Genomic DNA, 14,625 nt, shown 5'->3' on the forward strand with positions numbered 1-14,625 from the left:
ATTACAAAATGATAATGCACATATATTAACTGCCAGTAAACCCTACCAAATATTATACTATGGACCTTTAAGATAAAAAGAAAACTTGCTTTAAATAAAATCTGAGCTGAAACACATCAAGGTCTTTCTCGTCAGACCTTCAGGTCAGCTGTCCTTTATTTCACCATTAAACGTGAATGGAGGTAGACATAATAAGTTACTGAACCCAACTGAAACCGCATACCAGCTCATACATATATATGTATATTTCCATGGCCACTGCCTGTTGCCCCTTGATCTTTACGAGTCATCACCTGGTTTTGATGGGGGGCTTTTTTGAGACACTGTCCCCTGAAATGTCTGTTACACCACTGTCAAACACCTGTTTTAATTGCCACAAATCAATGCAGGACAAAGACAACTTGTTATATCTCAAGAATGGTTGATAATAAAGATTAAATGTTTGGAACATGAATGTCAGCAGGGTTTAAATAGCTCTCATATGTAAGATTGTGTAAATGGGTTAAAACTGACTGAAAAACAACGACAAACCTAAACAGAACAAAAACAACAGGCAATATTACAATTGTGTCAGCCTTAGAGTCTTAAAACAAAGAAAGAAGGGATTTATAAACATACATAAATAAAAACAGAAAAAACTAAAATCAATGTAAACATTGCTCTAGCATGTAAAGAATGTATTTGACTTTGACCACTGGGTGGCAGCAGCATGTCGTCGTCGTCACAAACATTATTCCAGACGAAGAAGAAAATTAATCACCGGAAATACACCGCCGTTGGTCGTACATGAGGTTGGCGGGCTGTAGGTTTTATGTGTCGAATGTCTTTTCTTTAAATTACATTGCTACTGAGCTGGTTAAGAAAACGTCACTACGCAGTGCAGTGTCACGCGGATTTTCTTTTCATTCAGGTAAATCACAAACGTGACTTTAAGCCACTTTTATTCGCACTCAACTAGCATTTAGCTTGTAGATAAACACTGTAGGTTGTTATGCTAGCAGCAAGTTAACTCAGCGGTAACTAACGTCTCCTGGCCTCTCACCTCTTCGTCAACAGATACGGTCACAGTAGTTGCCCAGCTATGCCGTCCAGCGCTGGACCCAGCAGCCCCGCCGCTGTGCTCGCTGAGGCGCTGGATAATTCTGCCCGGCTGATAGACAAACACCTGCAGGAGGACCGCTGCTTTCCTGAGCTGTCGGAGCTGCTCGCTGTTCCCTCACACAGTAAGTTACATGAAAGAAGGTTAAGAGGGAAACTGTTAACATTGGCTACCAGGTTGAATTGATCAAATGTTGCAGTAGGTTTTGACTGGCCATGGTCAGGTTATGTGAATCCAGATTATGCAAATCCTGTATTTCGTAAGCATAAAAGACAATGACTGTAAATCATATATGAGCTATAGTATGAAGATAAGTAGAAATTCACTCTACACTCACTGAAAGTCTGGGTGAAGTTTTAAATCAGTACACGTACATAATAATCGTGACAATATTTCAGATGACTAAAGATTAAGTGAAAGAAACCAGTTAGTTGTAGTTTTGAAGTTCTTTATGGACACATTACAACTTCTTACATATGAGGCAAACCATTTAGCAATTATGTGTCTCAATGAGTGTTTGTTCAGTGCATTAACATCAATATTTATTGAACCTTTGTTGTATTTACATTGACAAAAATCACATCAGGATTACAAGTTATTGAGCTTTAACTCACTGACTACTTTATTAGGTACATGGACAGCTGTGTATAAATGGGATTGATAAATAATGTGAGAGGAAATGCATTGCAGAGTACACTACAGCAGGCTTGTGGTGTCATCATGACCATAACATTGCTATATAATCAAAGAACATTTAGTTAAGTGTTAGGAAGGGCACCCAGTGAGGTCTTCTGCAGCCATAGGTGACTTACTTCAACTTTCGATGTGTACGTTTAGAGATGACCCTCTGCATGTACCTTGGTTGTAATTAATGGTTATTTGAATAAATTACTGTTGTCTTTTTATAATCATTTTAAAGCAGTCTGAACCCTGGCATCAACAAGGAATTTTCACCTTGAATCTAAAATTCTAATGATACAGTTAAAAAGTCCACAAGGTGCAAACGGCAGTAGTATTGCTCTACAGTATTCCCAGGCAATGCTATACCCTCCATACAAAGATAGACGACATAAAACATTTCTGTAGATAAAAACCATAGAATGCTGTGATATGACACATTATCAAATCTGTCTGGAGATCGTACGCCGTCATTCTTGTTTTTTCTTGATGTTATTCCTAGATATGCCGTCCCTCTCTGGAGTGTCGGACATGGACTACCCCCTCCAAGGACCAGGTTTACTGAGTGTGCCAAACCTCCCGGAGCTTAGTGCAGTCCGCCGAGTCCCTCTGCCACCTGAGCTGGTGGAGCAGTTCAGCCGTATCCTTTCTGGTCATTTGGAACAATTCTTATGCAGTATTTCACTTTCATCCATAGGTTTTAATCTGACAAATATGTAAAGTTGATTCTTTCTGTTCTTAGTTGCCTTACTTAACTGTTTCTTAGATATGCAATGTAACTGCATGATGGGAGTTTTCCCCGAGATCTGTCGAGCCTGGCTTACGATTGACAATGACATTTTCATGTGGAATTATGAAGATGGGTGAGTATTGTATGATCAGGTGATCTGTCTGTAGTTGGCTGCACATAGTTAATTTGATGCTTTGTCCTGTGTACTAAGACTTTACTTTATAACGGCTATTTTACTTCACAATTGAACTTCCATGAGGACAAAATAGGGGTGAGAAAAGTTATTTATTTGTCTGTTGTGTTACAGAGGAGACGTGGCCTATTTTGATGGCCTTATTGAAACCATTCTTGCAGTGGGACTAGTAAAACCAAAACAAGGTATGCGTAGCTGCTTGGAGTTTTCATTTTCATTTTCAATGTAATTTACCTTTTTAATTTTAGTAATGTTTATGATTTGTGTTGTCTTTCCCAGGTATTTTACAGCCACACATTCACTACCTCTTAGTACTGGCCACCTCTGTGGATGTAGTGATCCTCGGGTTGAGCTTCCCCAAGAACCAGACTGGTGAGTCACCTTCACATTGCATTTTAGATGTTCCTTTTAGTTTTTAAATTTTTCTTGATGCTGCACAAAGTTTTCTTATATTTGAATTAACTGACATTTTAGCCTTAAGAAAGGTTAAGCCTCTTTTGTTGAGTCCTCTGTGGAATTATGTGATAAGATTATCACATGACTCTGCAAAACTACTGCAGTTTTTATCTTGTGTCTATAAGAAAAGTATGTTGACAGTTACTTGGTCTGAGATTTACAAACAAGTGGCTGCTATTCATTACCCAGGCAAATAAGCAAATATACACTCTTAATACCCTCCTCTGTCTGTTTTTGTGTATTTTTGTTGTAGGACTGAACGACAGCATGTCTGGTGGGATGCAGCTGCTACCAGACCCCCTCTTCTCAATTCCCACAGACAACACCTACATCCTCTCCATCACCTCCACAGACCTCGGTCGCATCTTTATGGCAGGAAAGGACGGGTGCCTTTATGAGATAGCTTACCAGGCAGAGGCTGGCTGGCTGAGTCAGCGCTGCAGAAAAATCAACCACTCCAAAAGCTCCCTGTCCTTCCTCGTCCCCTCTGTGCTCCAGTTCTCCTTTTCTGAAGATGGTAAAGAAAGTGACATATGTGGAGGTCTGTGATATAATTAAATCCTGGGTTAACTTTTTGTTGCACTTCTTTCATAGACCCCATTGTGCAGATTGCCATCGACAACTCCCGCAACACACTATTCACACGGTCCGAGAAAGGTGTCCTGCAGGTGCAGCATTTACTGGATTATTCTCAGCTGTTCACATATGAAGCTGTTTATCATAAACCGGGAAACAGGTGATTTTCAATGGGCTCCAATAATTAACTCTTTGCCTCATTCAGGTGTATGACCTGGGTGCTGATGGGCAGGGCATGAGTCGGGTGGGAACCTTGTCTCAAAGCTCCATTGTTGCGGCTGCTGGAAACATAGCCAGGTATTTCTGGGTTTGTCATAGCTACAATGTTTCTTTTGCATCTATTATTTATACTGCTTATGCATAAATTGGATTTCTCAAACTCCTTTCTTTTGCAGGACAATTGACCGTTCTGTCTTCAAACCCATGGTCCAAATCTCTGTGATTGATAGATCAGAGTCCTCGGACTGTCACCTTCTTGCAGTTACTCATGCAGGTATGGATTTATGAACATTAGTGGAAGTAAAAGTTAAGGTTTCACATAGGTTACTGGTGGAATGTGTTTATGTTTCTGTAGGTGTGCGTCTCTACTTCAGCACCACACCTTTTGCCCTTCCACACCAGAGGCACATAGCAGTTCGACCCAGTCTGCTAGCTTTGGTTCATGTTCGTCTGCCACCGGGGTTTTCTGCATCTTCTACTCTACAAAAACCTGCAAAGGTCCATAAGGCACTTCATAGCAAAGGTCCGTAATATCTTGTTTTACTGTTTTTTAAGTTATATGTTCTCTCATCTTACTGGCGTACAGGACCAGAGAATATAATTTTGTCTTGGTTTAAATCTTGTAGGAGTTCTGCTAATGGCTGCATCCGAGTCAGAGGACAGTGACATTCTGTGGTGCATCAATCATGACTCTTTTCCCTTCAAGAAGCCATTGATGGAGACACAGGTTGGTACATTGAATGGTTACACTTGTGTATTTTCTTTTCAGAAATGATGTTGCAGACTTAAAAAACACTCGTTACCTAGAATTCTGAAGTATTGATAGCATTATATCTCTTCAAGTAATTGATATCATTTTCTCATTTTATTTTACTCTCCTATTGCAGATGATGTCTAACATTGATGGGCACTCCTGGGCTCTTTGTGCTCTGAATGAAGAAAGGCCATTCAAGATTTGCACTCCTCTTAATAAGGAACAGATTCCCATCACTGATACGCCAGTGGTGGTACAGCAGCACAATAATCCTCCTCAGAAGTTTGTCCTTCTCTCTGCAAAGGTTAGAAATGCTGTCATGAATCATTGTGTTGTGTACATGGTGCTCGATCTTGTTCAATGTCATGAAACTAATGTTGTTTTATTGGGTGCCCACCATTTGTTTTGTGTAGGGGAGTCATATCTTTCAAAAACTGCGGCCTGTAGATCAGCTCCGTCATCTGCTGGTGAGCTGCTCTGGAGGAGAAAGTGAAGAGATTGAACGCTTCTTCAAGCTGCACAGGGTAAAAAGCAAGATTGTCATAATTTTATAATTGACTCTTTATAATCGACTATAATCGATCATGTTTGTAAGCCTTAAATCTATTCATGGAAGATTCATGGTCTGCCTTTCAGTCTACATGTGTCCCTTAAAAGACACAAATACCTACTTGAGTTTCTGTCCTGTGCAGGAGGAGCAGGCTTGTGCCACAGCACTGATCCTGGCGTGTTCCAGGGCAGCTTGTGACAGAGAGGTTTCACAGTGGGCCACTAGAGGATTCTTCAGGTCACATAACACTTTCTCTACTCATACATATTTACATTTGCTCACACTTCACAAACTAAAAGCAGATTTTCTTTTGTTGTTGCCATAATTAGATATGGAGGAGAAGCACAGATGAGATTCCCTGCAGCAATGACAGCTCCCAGTAATGTTGGACCGGTGATGAGCTCTCCTGCACCTGGTGAGCAAATACAGTCCACTGGGCCAGAAAAGGATTGTATAAATAAAAAAAGGATTATACACACATTGCAACTCTTGATTTACCTGATAAACTTGGTACAATGGCATTCAAAAATATGATATTTGTAGCATTTGTACAGTATTTGTTTGATAATTTATTACTTTCCACTCAGGCATCATTCCCCCAGCTCTGGCCACACCTTTCACACCAATGCATTCTGTGTCGACTCCAATCACATCCATGTCAGCTGGCCCAGAGGTGATTTTCTCAGGGAAACACAATGGCATCAGCATCTACTTTGCTCGCATTCTTGGGTAAGCCTGAAACGTGAGCTTTTCCTGAGTCAGGAGTGTGTGATCGTGTAATAATGATTTCTATACTGACGAACATGTATTTTACTGCTCCTGCTGACTTCACAGAAACATTTGGGATGGGAGCCTTGCTTCTGAGAAAACCATAAACAAAGGAACTCAGACTGTCACTATTGTAAGTCGTGTAATTATAGTATTGTTTTTGTTGTAATAATACTAGCAGTGGTTAGTAAATACACAGTTAATTTTTGTCTCCACAGTTGGAAAGCAGTGTTGCATCGTTTGATCTGGAGTCAGTCCTTCTGGAGCTCTCTGGACTGAGGGAGTTTCTTGATAAAAACTCTCAGTTTAGTCCGTCCTCTCTTGGGGCTGCAAGGTAAGAACTCCAGGTTTCCTTGCTTGTTATGTAAAACACTCCAGTGTGTTGAATTTCAGATATATTTGCTTAGTTCTCCAAATAGCATGTGGCTCTCCACAAATGTGTTTGTTATAGTTGAACAAACATCACTGACTCACATTGTGTAGCTCAAATGAAAAACATTTTATCCAATTTCTCAATGAAATAGAAATTTTGTTTCCCCAGCATGTTGAAATAACATCTGTTCCCTGTTAGTTTTACCTCCCCTGCCAACCTGCAGCAAAGGCTGCTGGGATTCATGCGTCCAGATGGAGCCAACTCTCAGCAGGTCCAGCAGGAGCTCCAGAGGAAATATCACAGTGAGTTATGAGTGCAGGTTTCCACGTTTTCATGATTTTTATTATTTTTGTATATATACAGAATGTAGATATTTGTTCTGAAAGTGTAGGAAAACTGGGTCAGGCTTTACTTACTTTGTTCTAATTCCGGTGTTTCCACCTCTGTATCCAGCAAATGCACAGGTCTATGAGAAAGCATCACTGCAGGGCATCCAGCAGTTAGTGCATCGTTCCTATCAGACTCTGGCGCTCTGGAAACTTCTCTGTGATCATCAGTTCAGCCTCATTATGTCTGAACTGCCAAAGGTAAATGTATGCACAAAATCTGTCCCTGTGTTACAAACAGATGCTCATTCATCTGCACAGCAGTATTCACCCTCATGCTGCACTGCCTTTTTTTTGTACATGATGTGAGCTTGTCATTGTTCTTGCTTATCTTCACTCCAATCCACTCACAGTGTTTTCCCTGTTTTGTAAGGAGTTTCAAGAACAGATGAAGGGAGCGAGCTTCAAGGATATCGTGATTCGGGGCAAAGAGCTGTCGGGAGCGCTCATCACGGCACTCATTAATGTCTACATCAAAGACAATGCTCCCGTGGATGCAATCAGCAATCGCCTGAGAGACATTTGTCCCCTGCTGTACAGCAGTGACGACAGCATTTGCTCCAAGGTACATACTGTGTACACTCAGATGTCGTGTTGTGTCAGATTGGTTTAAATATCCTTCAACCTCTTGACAGTGAGGGAACTGTCAAATTAGATGTTATGGATAGTTCACAGTCCAGGCCCCTAAAAGTATTGATTCACCCTCATTCGTTGTCTAATGGTTACTTTTTTCCCCTCAGGCTAATGAGTTGCTGCAGAGCTCTAAGCAGGTCCAGAGTAAAGCAGATAAAGAGAAAACACTGAGAGAGTCTCTACGTCTCTATCAGCAGATCAGTCAACACACTGACCTGCCACTTGTCTGCTCACAGTACAGACAAGGTAGGGATACAAAAGAACTGTTCCTGCTTGTGCAGTTGATTTGTTTAGTGATGCAGTACCTCTATATTAACTGTATTAAACTGTCTCTCAGTGCGTTTCTATGAGGGAGTCCTTGAGCTGTGCCTCACAGCAGCAGACAAGAAGGATCCACAGAGATTGGGGCCCCACTTCTACAAGAATGGAGAGCCTGAAGAGGACAGGGTGGGACAACAGGCCTTCCAGGAAAGGTAACTGAAAAGAAAAACTAAACAAATCAGCATGACACAGTAGATTTCTTTTCGAGTTGATCTCACTGCCTGTCTGTTCTCCTTCAGACTTTACTGTTATAAGTGCATCACAGACACCATGCAGGAGCTGGTCAACCAGAGCAAAGCTGCCCCTCAGTCCCCCAGCGTCCCAAAGCAACCTGGTCCACCCGTCATGACTTCTGACCCCAACATGCTCAGTAATGAAGAAGCTACAGCCCATGTGAGTTAAGACGGGGGCAATTGACGCTTATTCCCTGCTACAGCACTGAGTGTGATCTGCATTTCTAATCAGTGAAAATCTGTCATTCCTTTTAAAGTTTGAGCAGATGCTCGGTCTTGCACAGAGGTCTCAGGACGAGCTATTCCACATTGCTCTGTACAACTGGCTGATTCAGGCTGACCTGTCTGACAAACTGTTAGAGGTACTTAGTAATACTGTTTCCCCATATTGCATTTTTACTAAAAAATGGCAAGATTTTTTTACATTTTATTATATTTTACCTTCATTTTGTTGCACTTTCATCGATATCTCTGTCCCTGTGTACATCCAAAGTCTGGTAGTCATTTCTTACAGTCTAATAATTATTAAATTTCCTGTCTGTTGTCCAGGTGAACTCTCCATACCTGGAAGAGCACCTAATGCACATGATAAAGCAGGACCAGAGTAAGGTGCACAACATGGACCTGTTGTGGCGCTACTATGAGAAGAGCCGTAACTTTGGCAAGGCAGCGCACGTCCTGGCCCTCCTCGCTGACATGCACAGGTTAGAAATACACACAGACAGGACAATAAGTTGTTTTTCGACTTTAATCTTCAGCAATCTTTAACCTTTTTGATTATTATCTGACAGCACGGAGATCTCTCTAAGGCAACGTTTGGAGTATCTCGCTCGAGCCATCCTGTCTGCAAAGAGTTCCTCCGGCATCTCGGCTCAGGCCTCGGATGGAGAGTTCCTTCACGAGCTGGAAGAAAAGATGGAGGTATGTGTGTGTGGTCACAATGAGGGAGATTAATTAGATGTTAAATAGTGGCATTGTCATCACTCATTTTTTGTGTTCTGCTTTCTAGCTGGTGCGAATCCAAGTGCAGATTCAGGAGACCCTAATCAGACAGTCCTTCCATCATCCCTCAGTGAAAAATGTCATCTCTCAGTTGGATTCAGAGCTCATGGACATCACAAAGGTAACATCTAGCATCATGAAAATTAGGAATTAAAGTTCAGAAAAATTAAGACATGTAGTGAAATGCATTTTTTTGGTTTTCTTGTGCAGCTTTATGGGGAATTTGCCGACCATTTCAAATTGTCTGAGTGCAAGCTGGCCATCATTCACTGTGCTGGACACTCTGACCCAATCCTGGTGCAGTCTCTGTGGCAGGAAATCATGGAAAAAGGCAAGAGTAACGTCAATATGTACGTTTTCTCCACCACCATGTGCATTAGGTGTTATTTAGAAATGTATTTAATTTTCTCTTTCAGAACTGGGAGACAGCGTGGCCATGACTCCAGCAGACAGGATGAGGTCACTCAGTTTGAAACTGGTATCGCTGGGAAGGATTTATGCTGGAACGCCAAGATTTTTTCCTCTGGGTAAACGTTCTCGCGGTTCCTGCAATTATGCTCCGTTTTCCGCTAGTTTGAGTTTTCCAGCCTGCTGTTCACCACTTTAACAGTAATATAATTAGACTTCCCTTTTGCATCGTTTATGTAGTTATGTCCCTCTGGTACTTTTCATGCTGGTGCCTCAGGTGATTGCTTAATTATCCTCCCATTATAACATACCTGTTCAAACATGACTCCTCTGATTCACTGATTCATTTTGTTTTACGTAATTGGTACATGGATACATACACACAGCAATGGCTGTTGCAGATCTTGTCAAATAAGACATTTGATAGATGTATACTACCCTTTTTCAAATCGCATAAGAAATGTGCGTGAGTGAGTTAGTTCTAATTAATGTGACATTTGTGATTGTAGAGTTCCTGGTTAAGTTCCTGGAACAGGAAGTCTGTCACCTCAACTGGGACGTTGGATTTGTCGCTTGCACCATGCAGGAGATTGGAGTCCAGTTACCACGTCTTCTGGAAGTCTATGACCAACTCTTCAAAACTCGGGTAAATGCCTCAGATAAAATATTTAGTTTCACTGATGCAAGTTATGAGACAAATTGTCACTTTCTTTATCCAAAATCCTGCATTGTTGTGTTTTCACCTGTAGGATCCCTGCTGGCAGCGGTTGAAGAAACCTCTTCACCTGGTGGAGTGCATCCACGTGCTCCTCTCAGGATATGTGGACGATCCCAGTAGAGTACCAACCTATGACAGGTAATCATCATCTGTGTCTGTGTGCTGCTGCTGCTGCTGGCCTGCAGTTAGCACTGTCGTGCTGGCTTCATTTATGCTCTTGTTCAAAGAATAATATCCATGCGATAATAAAACCCAGTCAAGTTGATATATTCCATAGTTACAGTTATGATCTTCTTTTTTTTATTGCAAATATATCATCTTTTTATTTCCACTTAGCGCAGTAAGGAATAGCTGTCTAGGGAAATACAAAGAGAAGAAGTTTTGCACTAAAAGGACTTAATGTCAGAACAACTCCACTTGTTTTGACTGTTGCAACCTCTTGATAGCGTCAGCAGATGCTTACATTGTAAGGACAAAGGATGTGCATGAGTAGGTTTAACAATTGAATGCTGCTTGAGTCGTGCAATCTAGGGCTGCAACTAGAGCTGCATCTAACGATTATTTTCATAATCGATTAATCTGTCGATTATTTTCTCGATTAATCGTTTGGTCCATAAAATATCAGAAAACCTTAAAATGTTCATCGGTGTTCATCAAACCTGGAAATGATGATATTCTGAAATGTCTTGTTTTGTCCACAAACCAAAATGATTAACTTTTAATGATTTCTTTGTTATCCAGTGCAAAGAAATGAAGAAAATGTTCACATTTAAGAAGCTTAAACAATTGGAAATCTTGTTTTAATCATGAAAAAAGCTTCAACCGATCGATTAACAAAATAGTTGTCGATTAACTTATTAATCGATTAATTGTTTCAGGTCTAGCTTCAACTACAGATTATTTTCATTATAATTACATAATCAATAGTTTGGATTATAAAATTCAGAAAAATGTTGATTGGTGTTTCAAATCAGAGCGCTTTTTTTAATAGTAATAGCAACACATATACAGTATGCACCTGAGATTTTATACACACTCGCATTTAAATACCACAATCATTGCAGTTTGTTTGTTTTTTGATGTAAATAAAAAAATAAATGAAAATTAGGTTGTATAAAGGTTTCTTTAAGGTGGGGTTCTTTCATGAAAAAAATGAATACACTATAACCAAAGTAAGTTGTGTTAGTTACTTGGCTCTTAACTGGGTATGTTCACCTGTTTCAGACGCCGATTCACTAACGTGTGTCTCGACAACATCTGCGGGTACTTGGTGGAGCTGCAGTCCCTCAGCCCAAACTCTGCCCTCCAACAAACCATTGGCAACTTCAAGTCCCTGCAGGCGAAGCTGGAGAAACTCCACTGACGTCACTAACGATTCTCTGTCGTCATTCAAGACAAAAGGACAGGTGACCCTCGGGATCTCACGCTGTTGGCCTTAATGTGCAACACTCGATTTAAAAAACAAAACAAAAACATGGGTTATCAGCGCACGTAACATGATGTTTTCTCCTTCTCTTCAGTTGGGATGTGTTAGAGCTTATTAAGGTACAGTGGAAGCAGGAAAAGATGGAGCAGAATGACAAAAATACATTTTATAACTTATTTAATGCAATTTGTATTCGTACAACTTTGGAAAGGAAGATGCTGTTTTGCCGTTATTTGCATCGTGCGCGAATAGCGTTGTGTGGTATTACATGAAAACATTACCATTAATTCAGAATTTTACAGATTAGTTTTTGTTAAATGATAATGCACTTGATGAAAATTAATTTGGAATATTTCAATATATTTGACACAGGCAAAAATACTGGTATAAGTATTTTCAAATAATACTTTTTTCTTTGGCATAATACCCCCAAACAACTTCTGTTCTGAATGTCTGACTGTAATTATGTACATAACGTGGCCATAATGTCATCCGTTCTGCCAAAACATCACTCGCACATAAACATAATTTTCATGTGTATTATTTACGGTGAGCATTTTTGTCTAATGCACTGAACTGTGCTGTTGTGAGTGTGTGTGTGTGAGTGCTTTTGTATTGAATGTAGAACAAGTTTTTAAACATGGTGCAGTTTCTCGGCGCTACACTGGAAAAACTCTGGCCTGCGTTTGAGGGGGAGGAAAAAAAAGATAAAAAAAACATGTTTTTTAAAAAAAAAGAAATAAAAGTTGTCATTGCTTTTGTGGATAAGGATGTATCGATAACACTATATAGCAACTACAACAACCTCTCATTCTTGGGTGTACGTTTGTTTCGTTTTTATAAATAATTTCAGCAGAAAGGAGGATTCGGGGCACCGAGTGTTGGTAATGTGACACTGCAGGGGGGGTCCAGTAATGAACCCAACTGCCGTCACTGTTTGCGTTTACATAATTATCTTTAATCTGCAAACAGCACTCGGGTTTCTCATGCTCATTAGCAACAATACAGTAATTGCTTGAGGGCCTTTTCTCCAATTAACTGTGCGCAGTACCCAACAATTATGTTTAATTTCCAGCCTCATGAAAAATAAAATAATTCCTGCTTTGACGATGGAGTAATTCCTCTTTTAATTTCACAGTAAGCTGCGTTTTATACCTTTTGTTGTTTTACGTCTTTGAGTTAGTCCTTAACACGTTATATTCACCTTATTGTCCTGACTAGAAAGACGGAGCAGCAGCAGAAAAACATATAGTTTGAATTGTTTTTTTTTTATCATAATCACATCATTTGTAGTCATTATCTCTTACAATTTTCTGCCAAATTCAATAATTCACACAGTTCTTGAAATATATTTTACACATCTCTTTATAATAACAAATAATAACATTACAAAGTGCATCGTTGTTGAGATTCAAAATGCATTGAGATGTAAGTGGAAATGTTCAAGTATAAGAGTCTATTTCACGTCATTTAAACAGCTAATATACAGCAAACATTTCTGATAGTTATTAGTTGACAGAGAATGTTTGAGTCGATATGAGAGATGGTCGTTAGAACCATGTGCATCACTTTAATATTTCTATAGTGAACAACAACAGTGCGATCTACCCGTTTACCTTTTACATGAGCAGGAAAGCTTTTTCACGCCGTACAGGAATATGTAGGGGATTATGCATGTGTAAGAGGCTGCTATGTAGCTGGCCACCTCCACCACTATTGATGAGGTGTGGATGCTGTTGGTGATGCGTAGAAGCAGATGAGTGAGCCAGCAGACCAGGAACACACTGGCAACAGCCACCACACTCTTAGCTGCTCTCACCTGAGAGCTTGAGCTGGCGCTGGCCTTAGCTGGCTCTCTGACCCTGGAAACGTTTGGTTGAGCTCCAACTTCACTGTCTGCGTTTGCTTCCTTCTCAGCGGCAGGGCTGTGATCAGGCAGTCCACCGTTAGGACCGGTGGAAGGAGGCACCCCTGTATAAACGCTGATGGGTGAAGAACAGTTGTCATCTCCAGAAGTGCCTTGTCCAGAATCACAACTGACTGATCCTTTATGATTAATGTTTTCAGTGTTCTTGTCTTCCTCTTTAACAGCCTCCTTGGTGGCTGAGTTATGACTCTGTATACGTCTCTGGTTTAGCAGCAGAGTGACAACAATTTGGCAGCTGGCGAATACAATCCCAGCAACAGGGAGCGCATTAGCCAGGGTCAAATAAATGATCTCGTATGTTTGCTTTGCAAGTTCATCAGGGAATACTTCTATACAGTCCTCATGGCTCTCATTTCCTCCATCTATTTGGACGAAGAAAAAATGTGGGATGCTGAAAACCAAAGCCACTGACCAGCTCCCAGCAAGCAGGCAGCCCACCAGGCACAGGCTGTCCAGCTTCACCGGTGCCCCACCGCGCTTCAGCGACCCAACCAGCTTCTGGTGCCAGTAAGTGCTGATGAAGAAGGTTGTGAAGATGCTGCTGGTTTCAGAGAGGTCAGCGCAAAAACGGAACACGCCACAAAAGGTTTCCCCTAGGAACCACCGGCCGGCAAAATCGGCTATGGTGTCCGGAAGATCCACCAGGTAGTTGGTGATGAGGTTGGAGATGGCCAAGTTGATGAAAAGGACCTCGTTGGTGCGGATGCTGGAGATCTTCCCAGGCAGGGAGCGTATAGCCAGCCAGTTGTTTCCCAGGATCCCAGCGAGAAACATGAGACCTCTGATGATGGACTCAATCAGCTCCTCTGCATCCATTGCTCCACAATATTAGATGGCAACTTTTATGTTTCATGAAAGATGTAATACAGCCTTACACTCTCTCCCCAGTATATCACATGGAATGCTCGAGTCCTCTGACATTTATAGAGGAGGGTAAGAAGCCTGACCCAATCAGTCGCATCTAATTTTGTTTTCCCTCGTGGATCCTCGTTCATGTGGTCCCACTGAGACGGAGGTCGGAAGATATCGACTTGGTCACAGTACAGCTGCACAAAGTGAGAGCTTTCCCCTTCCTCCTCTTCAACATACAATGTCATTTTTGTTATATTACTCTAAAATTTCATAGAAAATCAACAATAATAGTAATATCAACCCTTTGGGACGGTTGTGTGCAT

At 41.0% G+C, this 14,625-nt stretch overlaps 2 protein-coding genes across 2 annotated transcripts; one reads left to right on the plus strand and one right to left on the minus strand.

Moving 5' to 3' along the window:
* The first annotated feature begins 770 nt into the window (after positions 1-770).
* nup155 (nucleoporin 155) lies at positions 771-12,630 on the plus strand. The gene is made up of 34 exons (XM_044012629.1): positions 771-910; positions 1,057-1,223; positions 2,280-2,417; positions 2,544-2,640; positions 2,815-2,885; positions 2,980-3,072; positions 3,410-3,673; positions 3,751-3,824; positions 3,938-4,029; positions 4,128-4,225; positions 4,307-4,474; positions 4,578-4,678; positions 4,839-5,009; positions 5,119-5,229; positions 5,398-5,492; positions 5,585-5,670; positions 5,843-5,984; positions 6,090-6,156; positions 6,242-6,357; positions 6,595-6,698; positions 6,850-6,983; positions 7,156-7,347; positions 7,523-7,661; positions 7,753-7,888; positions 7,976-8,129; positions 8,227-8,331; positions 8,519-8,673; positions 8,761-8,890; positions 8,979-9,092; positions 9,182-9,302; positions 9,388-9,498; positions 9,889-10,025; positions 10,129-10,235; positions 11,322-12,630. The coding sequence occupies exons 2-34, from the start codon at positions 1,082-1,084 to the stop codon at positions 11,458-11,460; spliced, it is 4,104 nt and encodes a 1,367-aa protein (XP_043868564.1). The 5' UTR covers positions 771-910; positions 1,057-1,081; the 3' UTR covers positions 11,461-12,630.
* Positions 12,631-13,074: 444 nt separating this feature from the next.
* Positions 13,075-14,305, minus strand: LOC122758438 (rhodopsin). The gene has a single exon (XM_044012630.1). The coding sequence runs from the start codon at positions 14,264-14,266 to the stop codon at positions 13,136-13,138; it is 1,131 nt and encodes a 376-aa protein (XP_043868565.1). The 5' UTR covers positions 14,267-14,305; the 3' UTR covers positions 13,075-13,135.
* Between the last annotated feature and the right edge of the window lie 320 nt (positions 14,306-14,625).

The sequence above is a fragment of the Solea senegalensis genome, linkage group LG21 (assembly GCF_019176455.1).
Source record: "Solea senegalensis isolate Sse05_10M linkage group LG21, IFAPA_SoseM_1, whole genome shotgun sequence".
Taxonomy (NCBI): domain Eukaryota; kingdom Metazoa; phylum Chordata; class Actinopteri; order Pleuronectiformes; family Soleidae; genus Solea; species Solea senegalensis.